At 42.1% G+C, this 17,956-nt stretch overlaps 1 protein-coding gene across 1 annotated transcript in view; it reads left to right on the top strand.

Annotated features, from left to right (window-relative positions):
- LOC138612619 (voltage-dependent calcium channel subunit alpha-2/delta-4-like) overlaps nt 1-17,956 on the top strand; it is a 58,953-nt gene that overhangs the window by 6,863 nt on the left and 34,134 nt on the right. The window contains exons 3-19 of the mRNA XM_069685980.1: nt 3,297-3,413; nt 5,381-5,440; nt 7,058-7,220; nt 7,305-7,436; nt 7,520-7,580; nt 9,015-9,165; nt 9,932-10,006; nt 11,402-11,491; nt 11,660-11,773; nt 12,972-13,050; nt 13,697-13,830; nt 14,030-14,047; nt 15,169-15,246; nt 15,550-15,630; nt 15,749-15,823; nt 16,051-16,137; nt 17,209-17,280. Of these exons, the coding sequence (XP_069542081.1) occupies nt 3,297-3,413; nt 5,381-5,440; nt 7,058-7,220; nt 7,305-7,436; nt 7,520-7,580; nt 9,015-9,165; nt 9,932-10,006; nt 11,402-11,491; nt 11,660-11,773; nt 12,972-13,050; nt 13,697-13,830; nt 14,030-14,047; nt 15,169-15,246; nt 15,550-15,630; nt 15,749-15,823; nt 16,051-16,137; nt 17,209-17,280 (1,587 nt within the window). The remainder of the gene's footprint in view (nt 1-3,296; nt 3,414-5,380; nt 5,441-7,057; nt 7,221-7,304; nt 7,437-7,519; nt 7,581-9,014; nt 9,166-9,931; nt 10,007-11,401; nt 11,492-11,659; nt 11,774-12,971; nt 13,051-13,696; nt 13,831-14,029; nt 14,048-15,168; nt 15,247-15,549; nt 15,631-15,748; nt 15,824-16,050; nt 16,138-17,208; nt 17,281-17,956) is intronic.

Here is a 17,956-nt window from a genome sequence, read left to right as displayed (position 1 = left end):
TTGCCTTCACACCCCTCCTGGACAATGTCGGGGGATTTTCAGGAGAGCAGAGCAGGTGTGAAAGGAGCTCTGGGCTCTGTATTTAACTTACAGCTCAGCGTTCACCATCTGATTTTCTTTGAGAGACGAGAAACACACAGGAAGCCGAAGCAGTTGTGTTTATGCTTCTGTTAACTGCAAACTGACCTCCACCGCAGTTTCAACGCACATCGTAGAATTTTAGTTTTGGATTCCTACATTTCCCAGAATTCCAACTGGCATCCCATGAATCAGAGTTTGACGAGGAAAGTTGAGGGACATGAAACTTTTTCAACCATCAGGACAAAAGATACACAAAGTAATAATGACTTTAGTTGTGTCGCACGTTTAAAATGAAGTTACATCAGGAGTGAGTGTGTGTCTGTGTATTCATGTGTTTACCAGGCAGCCTGAACACACACACACACACACACACACACACACACACACACACACAGGGATCATGCTAATGCCCAGATTGAGGACCGAACCTCTTTAGCGGCGTCAGGATTTGTGGCTTGTTCTGATTTTAGACATTCATCCATTTATCTGTCAGATCTAGATTTATTAAACGCAGTCTGCTTTCAGACACACGACCACGTCGAGTCGTCGCAACAAACGACCCAGAAACTCGTCTGTTAGGAAAAACAATCCACCTTTAATTTATTCTTTTACTTTACGGTTAAAGTTGATTTCATGTCTGTTTCCTCTTGTGTTTTTGTGAGAGCACAGACATAATACAAATGATGAACCACAGCTTTGTCTAACCGTGCAGGTGTGTATATCTGCTATAATGACCCCTTTACCGCACATTTAAAAAATGTTTCTCTTCCTAAACTTTGCTGCTTATTTGGCTCCGACTGACACAGAAGGTGAATAAAAGTAGGAAGAAGAAGAGATGAGGAGGAGAGAAAATGTGTTTTCTAGGGGGAAATGACAGGACAACGCGTGATGACATAACTAACTAATAATGGACAATTCAATTTGTTGACAACTAATTAAACTAAACTAAACTAAAAGTTTTTTCAATCATCAATTTGGACTAATCGTTGCAACTCCAGTCTACGCAGTCCTGATAATGGACACGTTGAAAGGCATTAACCAGTCAGTTGCTAATAAAAAAAAATAACATTCATTTATGTTTTTGTGCATTTTTTAACAAGCCAGAACTCCATGGGGGTGAGTCTGACTAACACTGGAAGAAATCATTACAACCCTTAAGATTGTTAAGATTGATCACTCCTCCCTCCAGCAAATACAACGGGAAGTAGCTACGACTTTGTAACGGGAGATGTTTGTAGTCCACTCAGATTACAAAGTGCCTCAGCTCAGCCATTAGCCAGAAAGCTAACGATATGCTAGCTACAGTCAAAGTCAATAACATGTGTATGGTTGATTAAACATACATTTGACAGTTTAATGCTAAGACTAGCTAGCTAACCAGCTGTTTCTATGTTTTTAAAGTAATATCAAGATTTTCACAGTCGGCCATGTTTACCACATGTTGTTGTTGTTTTGGATGTTAGCTTGTGAACGACTCGCGATAAAATGTAAACAGAGGCTTTATTGTCACTGGAGCTACTTCAGAGGTGTAATAATGTTTGTCCTGCAGCCAATCAGAATCCAGGATTCACTCAGAAATCTACCCTATATGTCCATTAGCGATGTGAGAGTCGGGACGTGTGTTTCTGCAGGTTTAAATTGTAAAAAAAAAAAGATTTTCTTCTATAAATGTTCCATTTTCAGTTTCCAAAAACTCACCTAAAGTTCCAGGTGAGTTTTGTGTCACCGTCCTCCGAGGTAACTCTAAATGTTTGGCTCTTCAGTAAGTGGGTTGCTTGCTATAATTGGTATTAGTAGTGACTTAATCGATTGATTCAGAGAGTAAATAACCGCTCTGGGCCGTCCCTCCTCGCTCTCAGCCGGCTCATCCAGCTGGAGCTTCTTGATCCAGAGAAAGTGACCTGATAACCTCGTAACAAAAACAGAATCACATCCCAGCTGATAGGGCGACTCCCTCTGTGTGTTTATAGACACCTGCATGGTTTCCACAACAAAGCAATCTGCCAGCACGGCGAGGTCAGTTTCACTGCTTCACCTGTAATGAGGAGACTTCCTGAAATAAAGCAGATTACTGCTGGCTTGAGAAGGATTTAACAGATAAAGTAATTGTGCTTTAAACAGAAGATTATTTGGACCATCAAATGTTTAACATCACACAGTGCGACTGAAATAGGAGCCGGCCAACAAGCCAAACATGAAGATCAGGAAATAAAAGAAATGACTTCATCAATCCATCCAATTATCTTCTGCTTATCCGGGGTCGGGTCGCGGTTGCAGAAGGTTAAGCAAGTTACCCCAGACATCCCTCTCGCCAGGAGTGTTCCAGTCACTACCCAAAGCTCATGACCACAGGTGAGGGTAAGAACATAGATCGACTGGCAAAGTAAAAGCCCCGCCTCACGTGTCGGCTCTCTCCCCACCACGACAGCCTGGCAAAACGCCACACCAACCCGCCCGCCAATCCCACCTTACCGCCACTCGCGAACAAGACCACAACACGCCCAGACTCTCCTGCTGTTGGGATGAGAGTCAGCACCCCCAATGAGGCCATGGTTCTCTGCCAGAACATGGTTTATTACTCATTCCAGGTGGGGGGTGCTGCCCCGGTTGGGGGGGGGGTCTGGCAGAGAACCATGGCCTCAGACTTGGAGGTGCAGCTGACTCTCAACCCAACTACAAACCGCCCAAATGCCTGCTGAGGGAAATGACTGCATAGAAAAGAAAAAACAGGAGCAAAAGGCCCCCAGCAGCCTGAGCTTCAGAAGTTGGGCCAGTCGTTTTGCCATAATTCTGCGTACACACAGACGACGAACGTTACTGAAAACGTGGCCTTATCATTAATGTCACGACGATGTTGGGACAGCTTTTGTGATATTTTGAAAGAAAATCGACTTCCTGTCTCTCTGGTGTCGGTTGGTTTGATGATCCAGATGGAAGAGCTTCCATAAAAACAGTTTGTTCATGACTTTAGTTTATAACAGAAACAGATTCAAGTTCTGCAAACACATTGAGAAACGCTCAAAAACATTGATGGTGGTTCAGTGGGAGGACAAATGGAAGAAAGAGGTTCAAGATTTTACCCAAAGCATACATCCAACATCGACTTCACCAGCACTTAGTCATGGTTTATTTGGACCCCCTTTAGCTGACACCAGCACAGCTGCTTTTATCCAAATACATTTATAATCTCATGGTTCAAAATCTGTGTCCCTCAGAAACTGAAGGACGTGGAGTCCATCGTGAAGATCGTGGAGCTGGACGGAGGCGACCTGGTGAAGGATTACTCCGACGAAATCGAGCGGATGTTGGGAAGCAAGATGAAGTCAGTGAAGGTGAGGACAAAGAGGCTTAATTCAGTTCTCCTCCCTCAGTGATCTTTCCGTTTACTTTTGTTGTTTACAGATTCGATTAATAAATTGTCATTATTGGCCTTTTTTCTTGCTGGACGTTTGTTGCATGCACCATCGATGACAGCAAACAGGGAGGCTGAGTCGAGGTTATTTTTACCCAGGTTTACCTGGGACAGAACTGGTGTTACTGATTACACCGGATATTCCAGAGTGTGGCAAAGTACTGTTTCTGTAGTTTGCAGGTGCACAGAGATTGTTTGAGGATGGAAGACTGGTAGTAGATCTGATTTTAATCGACCAGAGCAGATTACAGATCAGTCGATCAAAAGAAAATGAATCATCTGCTGAAATGTAAAAAAATGTTCTTATTCCAGCTTCTTAAATACAAGCAGCAACCTCGGGTGTTGGAAAATGAAGCCAATGCGGAAGTGCAAAAAACTGCAGTTCCTTGAGTGGCCACTTGAGGCTCCAGAAAACAAGAAATAACATTATAGCAGATGGGAAAATGGCAATATTTACAGCAGAAATAAACATGTTTACAGCCGGGTAAAAAGTAGCAGGTATACTGTGCTCGCTTTAGCTGCTTGTTAGCCTGTTCAGTGTTTATCAAACATTTAATTAATCATCGGCCAGTAAACAGGAGTCAGGAAGGGTTGGCTTTTCACCGGAGAGATTACAGCAAACTGTATTGATCAACACGTAACAGGAAACATAAAATAACCGTTCACCTGCTGTTATCTCACCGAGTGAGCGAGCAGTGAGTCTAAACACCAGCAGTCAGTCACTCGCACAAACAAAATCTCCTGTGTGGGAAACAGAAGTCAAACTAGCTCATTCATTATTCATACAGTCAATGGCTAATAACCGCTAGCTATGCTGAGAAGCATATAGCCTAGCTTCTTAGCTGTAGCTGGCTTGGTAGCTTCGAGCTAACTGGGTATGTTTCAAGATCAGAGATTCATGCGGCCTCAGCCACAGGCTTCAGCTCGTTCGCGCTCCGCCTCTTTAGCCTTCTAACTTCTAAACTGAGTGGGCGAGGCTAAATCACACTGACAGCTGAATCATTAGTCAATGCATTTTTAAACTGATCAATATCAGCTGTCTTGAGATAAATAAAGCTTGATCAGATGGTTTGTTTGACCTCAGCTGTAAACGAGTTTTGGACTTACTTGGTGGATGCGGTCTCCGTGGAAACGGTCCATTCCTTCTGCTCACAGATTGCAAATCAGCAGTAGGGAAACGGAGAGTACAGATTTACACATGGCTCTTTTTTTTCTCAGCTGACACCAGGGGGCGACGTGAAATCCTAATAAATAGAAGTTAAAAAAATTCGTTGATCGTTGTGATCAGATTGGGACTATTGCTAACAATCTAAGAGCGTTCTAAAGATTGAACTGCTTCGGCTGCTCAAATTTCTTAGTCTAGTGCAACCTCAGAACCCATCGGCTACCGTCTGACCACAATATATCCTCTGGGCTTCCGGTGCAGCAAGCAGTTAGCGATAAAGGACTTCCAGCTAAGACTTTTCTGTGTGCTGCATCGTTTACAGTCCGACCAGCGACTCAAGAAGCGGGAATGGAGTTGAAGTTGAAACATCCTGAGAGAAGATTGTTAGCTGAACTTTCTGCAGATGTCTGTTTATAGATTAATGAGAAGCTAAATCGTCGTCAGATGAAGCTGACGGAAGCCCGGGTGGTGTAACCGCAGATTGTGTTTCACTCCTGCTCTCCACAGAGACTCTTTTTCCTGCATGCAACCAAAGCCTGCTGATACGTGATTGGTCAATACTACTCAGAGAGATGAGATTCTATGGGGTCACAATCCAAAGAGGATGTGAACGACTGCATTAAAGATGTTAAAGAGTCCAAACAGGCAGATTCTCCTTCACATGCTTCTTGTTTTTTCACTCTTTGAAACTTGATGTTTTCTGTCTTTCCCTCTTGTCTCAGCGGTTGGCGGAGTCTGCAGAAGACGCTGACCTGTACCATGAATTCAACGCTACATTAGAGGTTGGTGCTCCTGTTCTTTCCTCATAACTAACAGCCTTATCTTTAAAGGACAGTTTCACTCAAACAGCTAATGAACCCTGCAGCAAACATGAGAAAGTGAGTTAAACCGTCAGCAGCGTAATGGTCTCAGCTGTAATTTGTTTGTGTCGGTTGGCTCGGATGATAAATGCTGGTGTTAGCGTTGGCATGCTGGCACGCCGTGCCTGTGTGTTTTTGTGGATCAGAGGTAACTGCCGGCCAGGCGGCCGTGGTCTCTGCAGCAGATTGAGGCTTTAAAGCTTCGGCTGACACCTGAAATTAGATCAGATCAAACTTCACTGATCCTGCGAGGGAACTGGGTCGCCGCGGCGCAAAGATGCGGCACAGAAAAAAATAAAAGCACACAAGGTTCTGTGCAGTGAATTTCTATATTATTAAATGCATATAGAAGAAAAAACCAACAGAATGAGTCAGTTAATCCTTAATCCTGCAAGTCAGCAGTCTCACTTCATCCAGGCAAAGACTCTCTGAACGTTACATCTGAGTCTGTAGGTCTCACACGATATGAACTGGTAAAACATTTAATGTGAAATATATATATATAATATATAATAACAATATTGGATGATGAGCAGTGTGCAGTATATTCTGCATCATGGAAATACATGAATATTAAACTTGACTGAAAATAAAGAGATGAGTGAATAATAATGATTTGAAGATCAACCTGCGTACAGTCTGGGAGAGGAAACCTTCATATTGCAAGAAGAGAAAAAGTACTGAAGAAAAGATTAAAGCAAAAAATTAACACTTTCATTATTTATTATACACTTAAACTCAAAATACAATTTATAGTGCAGTAGAGGTGCAACGATTAATTAATTAACTGATTGAAAGAAAATTAATGAACTTATAATTTATAATAAATGAATCTTTTCAAACAAAAGTATCAAACTTTAATCTTTAAACTTTAGTCTTAAATATGAGGATTTATTGCTTTTAAATGTCGTGGTTTTCGATGGATGATGAAAGTTAACACTTTGAATCACTGTTGTTTGCACATTTACAACCCTGTAGACTGTATGGTACATTAACACCTCTACCTCCCTGTAATGTTTGTTTACATGTAAGATGTGTGTTAGTTTATATTTTAGAGGGGTTTAAGATATCATCTCATCACTCCTCAAATCTCTGCATGTAAGATAAATCTACGAGGAGTGATGAGGTCGGAGCCGAGGCGTCAAACACAAGCTGTGTTCTGCTGCTGCAGTAAACATTTTAAACTATCACAGTCGTCTGTCTGAACTATTAGTCTAGTCTAACTAATGAGACCAAGTTTGTGTCTGTGCCGATGTATTTAAAGTGTTATTTGAGTGAAAGAATGATTGTTTTTACAGTAACAGAATACTGTATAAATCAGCATAAATCAGATTTATGTTTGGATGTGTGCTGCTGCCTTTTTAACCTTTGACCCCCCCATTCCCTCAAGAGGCTTTGCCTTTTGCCAGGCCGCCATTGTAAATAAGAATTTGTTCATGACTTGCCTGGTTAAATAAAAGTTTAATAAATAAATAACATTTCCTCTAAAAGTCGACGTCTTATTCTGAAAGGAACCTCCTCTTCCTGTCCCCTGTTCAGTTCGATTACTACAACTCCATGATGATCAACACGGTGGACGAGGACGGGAACAGCGTGGAGCTGGGCGGAGAGTTTCCTCTGGAGGAGAACGAACACTTCAACAAACTGCTGGTGAACACGCAGCAGAGCAACATCCAGGTCCCCACCAATGTCTACAACAAAGGTCAGAGGTCGTCCTTCACGACAAAAATCCCTCGTCTTGCGGCGGTGTAGCTTTACACAGGATGTTTCTGTCCTCTGTGTGCAGATCCAAACATCCTCAACGCCATCTACAACTCTGAGGCGCTAAACGACGTCTTCATCGGTAACTTCCAGAAGGATCCGACGCTCACATGGCAGTACTTCGGCAGCTCCACCGGCTTCTTCAGGATCTACCCGGGTCAGTTAAAGATTAACCTCCAAGGAGAAGCTGCAGTTAGCTGACTTTGACACTGACAGCCTAAAAACTTGTGTCTCTGTCAGGTATAAAATGGACTCCGGACTCAAACGGTGTGGCAGCTTTTGACTGCAGGAACAGAAACTGGTGAGTTCAGGAGCAGGAAGTGACCATATTTGGAGGACAGGGTGGAGCTGGAGAGGACAAAGGGATTAGCAAATGCTTGGTTATCAGCTAATGCTAGTGCTAGCTTGGTTTGCAAGGTGAATACGTCAATTAAGGTACCTGTGATATAAATTTGGGTGTTAACTGAACAACAAACACTGAATAAGTCATTTCTCAGCTTGGTGTGGTAATGACTTGTCAGTCACAGGTAGCCCCGCCCTAAATCCTTACAGACAGTAATTCTTTACCTACTCCTTTTATTTTTTTGCACCACAAATAATGTGCTCTGCTGGAATTAAAGAAATGTATTTTATGAAGGAAAAGATGAGATACGATACGATATGATGAGATGCAATACGATGAGATACAATGAGAATAGATACGATACGGTACGATGAGATACAATACAATGAGATATGATGAGATAGGATACGATGAGATGAGATACAATAGAACTGGAGATAGCAACATGAAATCCAGCGACAAAAGAGGCTGAAAACAGCTGAATTATACTTTGATTTTATTTGTGTGTTTTTTCATTCTCTGTTAGCATGTTAAAATAGCCTAATTGTTTGGGCAAAAATGTGTGAATGCAGAAAAATCTCCAAAATCATGATTTCAAATGTATTTACAAAGAGAGAGAGTGATCACAAGTCATTGCTCACAATTAGTTATAAAAGACACTTAAATGATTTTACATGCTACAACCTACAAATCATCGTCCAGTTGAGTCCAGTCCAAACGTCCGACAGTAAAAAACAAGATTAGAATCTTGACTAAACTGATGTTGAACTCTGGGAAAAGTGCTTCAAAGTGTTTATTTACTGTACAACAATAGAAAATAATTTGATACAAATAATCAGCGACAGGCCGTCTGCGGCGGCCGCGCTGCTGGATGTGTGTCGGCTGAGCAGCGGCCAGCCAGAGTCCTGATCCTCTGGAAAAGACGATAAGCTGCTCCTTAGTCGGGTCACTGCTGCACACATGGCACCATATGTGACTGTTCATGCATTTCTAAATAATACCAGAGAGCTGCCTATGTCCCTGAACGCCTCGTCACGCCGCACTGCTGCAGCTGAGCTGGAAAAGCTGCCGCATAGTGACAAACTTCTCTTCTTTGTGTTAGTAATGTAGCCTGTAACTTTAGGATGATAGATGGATCTATTTATCAACTACTAATTACAGCTTTGAATTACAAATGACTTTTCAATTAAAACCTTAGAAATAAAACACATTTTATAACTTCAACTGTCAATTTATGAGTACATTTAAATACTTCTCTGTATTTCTATTTTATTTCAAGGTAGTGTACATGTTTGATATTTTAAACTGTTGATGCTGAAACATGCAATATGAATAATAATTTTACTGTTCTATGGATAAATGCTCAGTGAGAGTCTGCTGTCACATGTTCAGGTACATCCAGGCAGCCACGTCTCCTAAAGACATCATCATCATGGTGGACATCAGCGGCAGCATGAAGGGGCTGAAGATGACCATCGCCAAACACACCATCAACACCATCCTGGACACGCTGGGAGAGAACGACTTTGTCAACGTCATCGCTGTGAGAAACGCGCGCACACACACACACACACACATACACATTAAAGCAACAAAACACGGAGTCACGTTAAATCTGTGGCGAAGGAAGTAGTCAGATGCAAAATAAAAGCTTCTAGAAGTTAAACTTCTCCACTGGAAACGTTTTTTACAGGGTAATAAAGCGCCCCCTAAAGGCTCAGATTGTTACTCTAAGAGTCTGACAACATCACAGAAAGGATCCCTGCAGAGATTGAGCTCTTCAAAGCAACCAGGCTCCACTGACAGACTAACTGATTGAGGCAGCAGTACACCAGCAACTCCTGTGTTCTGTGAGGTTAAATTACGTGTTTTGTCAATGGAGTCTGGTGGGTCTGAAGAAGGAAGTTTCTTGCATCTTCCTCTGTAACAAAAAAGTCTACCTGTAGGGATCCTTTCTGTGATGTCACTCAATTAGAATAACAATCTGATGCTTGTCAGTGGAAACAACAAGAACTTTTAGTGGACGACCTTTGATCAGAGCAATGATTATGTTGAATGAATGAATCTTCAATTTAGAGCAAAATATGATTTAAAAAGCATTTTAAATGTTTTTACACCAACATCTGAATTTGTGAAGAAGCTATAGTTGTCAGAGAAATGTTTAGAAGTAGAAAAAGAACGTGGCTTTAGAAAAAAAGACAGTACAAGTAGCTCAGATTTGTGCTTGTGTAAATTATCTTAGTAACATTACATGCTTTAGATCTGCTCCAGGGATTTTAACTCCTGTGTGTGTGTTTCACTGTGTGCAGTACACGGACTACGTTCGGTACGTGGAGCCGTGCTTCAAAGGAACTCTGGTCCAGGCCGACTTGGACAACAGAGAGGTAAGACCATTATCTGCTTCACAGAGGCTTTAAGAGCTGAGGAGGCACATTAGCAGCCAACACGCACACTCACGCACACACTCAGGAATACCCTCTTGGCATGGTCCCGATCAACCTCCTGGCCTACTTCCTGACATGACATCACAAATTACAGTGAGGCAACCTGTGTGTGTTTGCATGGAGGACCTTTATCTTCAGTTCAAAGTGACAGTGACAAAAAACATGGACGGAAGGGAATCAGGGCGAGTGTTTAATTTCCTTTTGTTTATAAATCAACATCAGGATAAAAAATACAGAATTCATTTCCTAAGTTTCATTTTTTTTTCATCTGTGAAAAAGTTTTTTCTGGCTCAAAGTATTAATTTCTCTGTGCCCTAAAATACATTTAAAACACCACAGTGATGTTAAATCACTGGATATCACACAATATAAACTATGTTACTAACTTGTTTATTTCATTTCTAAATGAATAAAACACCTGGAAGAAAACATCTCTAATTAGAGCACGTAGTGATGCAATTTAGCTTCTTGTGGCAGATGAGAGGACTACAGAGTCCGACTCTCACTGAGGGCACATTCACACCTAACGTCCGTTTGTTTGGCCCCAATCAAACACCAAATTGTTACAAAGTTGCATTTTGCCTCCAGTTTGGTTTGTGTTCACACGGCAGCTTTTACCAGCGGACAAACGTCTTGATGCGCGAGGAAGCTGCTCTCTGATTGGTCAGAATTTCCACGTGGGAAAACTCCCTGAAGTAAACAAAGAGAGAATCACAGACTTTAATGTTTTGTTGTTAAAGTTTTTTTCACTTTTAAGCGTCATTGTTCCAGAGATGGATCAGTTCAATCCTCCTTCAGTTTCTCACCGAACAGTTTGAACACCTCCGTGTTCTCCTGCGTTTCCACAAGCATTTGTGAAATTGTTTGGTCAGCCCATATTTTTATTTCCCTGTTGCTCCCCCACGTCTGTCCTCTGCTCATCTCGCTGCCTGCCTGCATGTCTGTCTGAATCACACGTTTTCTACACAAATCCGACATCAAATCCTTTAAATTCGGATGATTAAAACTTTCCCCAAAAAAACTGGGGAAAAAAAAACACTGTGGGATTTCCTCCAGGACGGAAAGACAGGAAATAAATGTTGTGATTACAGAAAAAACAAAATACAGTTTGGACAACCAGTGTGACAGAATTAAAGATAGTCTGCAGGGAGGTCTGGGACTGTCCAGAGAAACCAGAACATTGTTTCTTTAGACATCCTCCTATTTCTGTACTTTTTGAGCCACAAATCAAATTCAAATCAACATCTTTATCTGAAACCCGGGATAATTAAAACCAAAACAATCCTCATGTCCTTTCACTTCTGATGCTGTAAATCTCTTTGTGTCATATCTCAGCACTTTAAGCAGCTGGTGGAGGAACTGCATGTCAAAGGAGAAGCAAAGATCAAGAACGCCATGAAGGAATCCTTCAAAATCCTCAACGAGGTTTGTGTCCCGCTGTGATTTCAGGAGCAAAAAAAATCTGATTATTTACTTATTTTCTTTGCATTGTAGCTGTTGACATCCTGCTCACAAGTTGTCGCTCTATAAACTGTTTTCCTGTGTGTGTGTGTGTGTGTGTGTGTGCGTGTGTGTGTGTGTGTGTGCGTGCAGGCGAGGGCTAACGGTCAGGGCAGCATGTGTAACCAGGCCATCATGCTGATCACAGACGGAGCCATGGAAGACTTTGAGTCTGTCTTTCAGGAGTTCAACTGGCCTGAGCGCAGGGTGAGGATGAGTATTAAGGCCAAGAAGATATGAAAAAAAAATTCACACCCGCTCACAAACAAAAAAACAACATGGCCGCCCTCTAAAAGTGGACGTTTGAATCATCTTCTCGACTCTCGACTCGACATTTCCTCAGTCTAATCTCAGAGGTCGATTAATAATACATAATCAATACATTTTAAATCAAATTTCCAATATGGCAAGAAGCTGTGTTTCATGGGAAGAGAAGTCATATATTCCAAAATAAACTGATCCTGTATGTTTGGAAATAAAGTATTTTGATGCTACAAGAAGCACCAAATCGCAACACACATGATGTCAACGTGTTTACCTGCATCCTTTTTGGGCGCTTCTCGTTACCTTTGCCTAAATCGAAAGCTGTTATTACCCCTTTCCCAACGAAATTAGCGCGTTGATGCAGGTTTTTCAGACCCGGGAAAACCCACTTATAGATGCCGATTGCCTCTTTTCCCATTGCCAGTGAAGTATCCTCCTGTCGGTCTTTTTTCTGCTGCGTCACCGCCTGACGCCACAAACGTGCTGGAGACAGGGTTAGTGACCAGTGAAGATGTTACGGTGGTTAGGTCTTTATTGTGTCTATTACTCATTCAGTCTGTTTATCAAACTCGGCGCTGACAAATTTGGAACGATGTTCGAACGCTGCTCGGACGGAGACGGGCGGAATTTGTAGCTGAGATGACGAGGAGTCGCAGAAGTTACCTGTGGAGCATAGCATCGTGCCGGGAAGGGGGCGGAGATTAGCGTGTCGACACGGGCTTTGTGTTCCCATCAATGCTGAGGAGATAATTACCCGGGTCTACTGCAGAGTCATTTGACCCGGGTCTGGATGCTGATTGTAACCTTTCCAATTAAGCAAAAAAGGCAGGTGTTAGCGGGTTTTTTGACCAGTGGGAAAGCGGCTTAAGAGGACTGTGTTGTACAGGGCTGTGTAAAACTGGACAATAACACACAACTACATTTCACCCACATTAGGAAGTTGTCATCTTATCTTCAAGATTATCACTTAAAGCTAAAAAAAACACCTACTGTTGTGCTGACACTATGAATGTGAAGAGTTTTTTTGTTTTGTTTTGTCCTGTTTTCTTTTGTATGGACCCCAGGAAGACTATTTTTTACTGCTGTAATAACTCATGGGATCCTAAATACATAAATAAATAAAGATGTGTGTTCTGTTCAGGTGCGAGTCTTCACCTACCTTATCGGCAGAGAGATGACCTTCGCTCAAAACACAAAGTGGATCGCCTGCAACAACAAAGGTCAGCTCTCTTTGTGTGTGTCTGTGTGTGTCTGTGTACTTGTGCTTTGTTGAAGCAACAAACTCTGGGGCAGAAAGCTGCAGTTCCTCTGGTGTCCACTTGAGGCTGTCTCCAGCAGTGAGTCAGTCCCCATAGAGCCCCATGTTAAACTTTACAGCAGAAATAAACATGTTTACAGGCTGGTACAAAAAACAGTTTGGGTCTCTATAGCTCATTTCTCTCTTCATGACAACTGTACGGGGAGAATCTTTATACAGCTCACCTGTTTACATTATATTAAGGCCTAAAGTGATGCAGCATTAGGGGCGTGGCCTCTTTGAGTGACAGGTGGGAGCTGCTAGCTGTCACCTCAGTTAATTCAGTCACTGAACGTAACCTCTGGACCGTGTTTGTGCTGTTGGAGCCTTTTGGAGATTTGTTCATGTAAATATCAGACAGATAATCTGCGTGTGCGTTTATTGGACGAACAGACCGTCCAACACGTCTCACACACTGTTTTTACACTGATTACTTTATTTATATGTTAGCACTGATCAGCAGTTATCTGTGTCTGTGCACCAAAAAAGATGGAGGACACTTCTCATGTACACTTTGGATTCATCTTTCATTCATACGTGTGTGTCTCTGTGCCTGTGTGTGTCCTCAGGGTACTACACACACATCTCCACGCTGGCCGACGTGCAGGAGAACGTGATGGAGTACCTGCACGTGCTCAGTCGACCAATGGTCATCAACCACGACCATGACATCATTTGGACGGAAGCCTACATGGACACTGTGGTGAGCCCAGCCGGCCAATCAGAGCATCTTTATTAGACTCCATAAAACATTTACCTGCATTTTCATTGACCTTCTCCTTTAAGTCCACATTCTGTACATTGATCATCATCATCACTTCACCTTCATCTCTCTGCTTCCTCCATGTGGTTCACCTCATTCTCCCATGATCCTCTGGGCTTTCCCTCCATCGCTCCGGCAGCTTCCCAACACCATGGAGGTAAAGAAGAAGTTGTAGTTGTAGATGAACAAAATTTTAGACCTGGGACTCACAGAATATGGTTTTATTTTGGTTTTAAAACTCTGAATTCGAGAGGAAAAAGTATCATTACATAGACTTACACTCGGTATGTGTTTCACAACATGACAGAAAGGATCCCTACAGAGATAGACCTTTTTGTTACAGAGGACGAGGATTGTTTTAACCACAAACAGACGTTACATCGCTCTCTGCAAACACACCAGACTCCATTGACAAAAACAGTCATTTTAACCTGCATAATATGAGAGTTGCTGGTTTACTGCTGCCTTGATTGATTAGTTTTCTTGTGTTTTTTTGTGATTCTGCATTTAAAGTCATAAGTTTGGATTTAACACAATATTTCTGTAACACACGAAAACCCAAAATACTAACTGAACAAGACTGTGATAGATGAGCGAGTCCTGCGTATTGCAAGGTAAAATCATTGTTTTTTAAATGGAGTCTGGTGGCATTGAGATGAACTGAACGGCTTTGTTTAAAGAAAAAATACCTTAACATAAAGGAGGAAGATTACACCAGTTACATCGCTCTTTTCAAAGCCACCAGACTCCATTCACAAAATCAGTAATTTTACCTCACAGAATTCAGAGTTGCTGGCCGACTGCTGCCTTGACCAGTTGGTTCGTTAGTTTAATTTAAAAGGTCAGTTCAGATAAATGTTTTTACTAAAAGACCCTGAATGAGTGAGGCAATGATTTACAAGCAACTACCATGTTCTGTGAGTATAATATGACTGTTTCCTTCAACTATATAACAGGAAGGAAGAGAGACTCGGATTTTGAAGAAGAAAATGTAAAGAAATTGTATTTAACTTACAGACTGAATTAGCCTGCTCTAAATTGTTTACTATCCTGACTCGTGTTAAGAAACTCTGTTTTGGATTGTAGGTTATTTTAAATGTACACAGAACTGCAGCAGTCCTACAGCGCCACCTGGAGTTCAAGCTCAGATCTGCACATGTTGCACATCCATTTTAAACACCAGAATGGAGCATATGGTCTCAGATCCGTCATCTATGTTTTTCACGGTGTGTTATTAAACTAAGCACTCTGTGTGTTGGATGCTCCTCTGTGTCTCAGCTCTTCACCACCAAAGCTCAGAGTCTGCTGCTGATGACCTCAGTGGCCATGCCGGTGTTCAGCAAGAAGAAGGAAACGGTCAGTGTCTAACGCTCCTAATGTTCTGAACTACAAACCTGATTACAAAAGCTAAATCCCAAAAGCAATGATCAATAATTTATGTTTTACACTGTTTTTCTTGCTCATGTGGAAAATAAAAAAAACTGGCCTCCATGTTTTTAGTTCTCTGCTGGGTTTTCGTTTTTATTCATTTATGATAGGTTTTATTTTATGTCCTGGAATGTTAACGTTTTTTTACCCACCATTAATTCTTCTACAGAGACCAGTTTTTACTTTCTTAATAAGTCACTAATATATTGATCCTGCTACCTGTCTCTCCAGCTCTCCCATGGGATCCTGCTGGGCGTGGTCGGCTCCGACATCCCTCTGATGGAGGTGATGAAGCTGGCTCCCAGATACATGGTGCGTTCATGCTCATTTAACCGTGTAGGAATCTCATCCAGACTGAGAGGAGAGAGGTTTCAAAATAAAAGCTTTAAATGTCACATTGCTTGAGCTGCTGCTTCTTCCTCTTCCACAGCTGGGAGCTCACGGCTACGCCTTCCTCATCACCAACAACGGCTACATCCTGGCTCACCCTGACCTTCGACCTCTGGTGAGTTCTGCTTCCCTTCATCTCTATTTAAAATAAGAGACTCTCTGCTACAGTGAGACAGACGTTCTGAAGGGGATGTTAAAGAGGAAGAGGAGTTAAGTATTTATGAGGACAGATGTACAGTGTTTCACTACTCACTCACACACACACACACATACACACACACACACACACACACACACACACACTCACACACACACAGTAACAGTGTGTCCTCTATCCCACAGTATAAAGATGGAAAGAAACTAAAGCCAAAGCCAAACTACAACAGTGTGGATCTGTCTGAGGTGGAGTGGGAGGACACAGAGGAGAAGGTAAAACACACACAGAGAAGCACACACACACACACGCATCACAGAATTAGTGTTTCTTCAGTTACTCCCAGATATATCTCAACGAGACAAATCTGGAGAGTTGGATGATGATGTGTTGTAATGAATCTCCTCAGAGGTACATGACATCAGCCTATTCTGCATAGAAATGTAGAAGCTGTAGGCAGGGACGTGTTTTTTAGTCCAGGAAGTGTTCTGGTCTCCGTTTGTAGTCCGAGTAATATTTACCAATCACGTATCAGCAGGTCTTGGTGTATGCAGGAAAAATAGTCTGTGTGGAGAGCGATGCAGGCGGAAAGTAATCCACCATGATGACATCACAGCTCAAATCAGCTTCACCTGATGATGATTCAGCTCCTTATTCATCTCTATAAACAGACATCTGCATGCTAACGGCTAACAATCTTTTCTAGATCAAACATTCAACTTGATGCTGTGTCACGAAGAGACGATCAGTGTTTAGATTTCCCTACTTCCCTGAATGCATCATAAACAATGGCTCCGCCCTCCGTCTGTTAAAGTAGTGTTCTTCTCCTCCTGAGGACAGACCTGACAAAGCTTCATGTTGTTCCTAATCTGCATCATGATGTTGTTCTTTCAGCAAACTGAAGAGCCGTTGATTAAAGTCGATCACAAGAAACTCTGTTTCTGTTTGGGCTTCATCCCGCTGCAGTAAGCCAGAGTGCAGCCTCTGTGTAACTTCCTGTTTACAGTGAGACTGAGACTCAGCACAGACAGATGAACGGGCGCTCCTCCGGGGGATGGGACGAACCAAGAGATGACAGCATTTATTTAGCAGACACATCTGGAGGGAGAATTTACCTTTGATCTGAACACACGGTAGCTCTCAAGCTGCTAACTGGACTGTAAACAATGCAGCCGCGGAGGAGGAAGTCTGTAATATCCACAGAGGATATATCGTCATTAGACTATAGCCGATGGGTTCCGAGATTGGTCTTATCATGTCTCTCAGTCGAGTCAGGGCACATTTGTTCCTATCAACAGACAAAAGTATTGTTTGGTCTGACTTTGTATTTTTCCTCGCACGTCCAGCTGAGAACAGCGATGGTGAAGGGCGAGACCGGCACCAGCAGCCTGAGCATCAGAGCATCAGTGGATAAAGGGGTGAGGAAACGATCCATCCTGCAGTTTAAACAAACCAGATGAGAATCAGATCAGCCTCTAATCAGTTTAAACAACAACTATCTGCATGTATCTGCCTTTACCACAGAATGTGATGAAGTATTAGTCCCTGGTTTGTGTGAAATACACAGATGAGCTAGCATTGACGTGTTAGCATGAGAAGTAACAGCTGATGTAGCTGCACAGACGAAGAGACGAGCGTCTGTTAGAGAAACAAACCCAGAGACATGTCGACTTTTTAGGTGGAAACAAAATTAGATTGTTGTTAGTTTCTGAAAAAACATTTAACTACATTCATATTTAATATAAAATACTGTATTAAGACTACATGATGCAAATGTTCTAGTATAGTGCATTGATATAGGAGATACCTGTAGTTCCACTGCAGCTCAGTAGATGGCAGTCATGCTAACTGCTATATTTAGGGAGAAGAAGAAGAAGACCCCTGATTGGTCTTCATTTGAGTGGCAGCAGTTTTTGTGGTTTTAAAACGTTAGCTGATTTCTGTTAGCTAACCATAAAACTGTTAGCTTACTCTCACTGTCACATGTATCACTCTGGCTAAAGTAGCTACCAGAGGCTAGCATTAGCATCTGACCTTTACCCTCTGTATTTAAAGGATTAAGCCGCTCGTTAGCTAGCAGATCAGGCTAACAGA

The sequence above is a fragment of the Semicossyphus pulcher genome, unplaced genomic scaffold (assembly GCF_022749685.1).
Source record: "Semicossyphus pulcher isolate SPU_LCO1_2020_fin unplaced genomic scaffold, fSemPul1.0.p SCAF_8, whole genome shotgun sequence".
Lineage (NCBI taxonomy): Eukaryota > Metazoa > Chordata > Actinopteri > Labriformes > Labridae > Semicossyphus > Semicossyphus pulcher.
The sequence above is the reverse complement of the archived record's forward strand: the minus strand, read 5'-3'. Positions and strand labels throughout refer to the sequence as shown.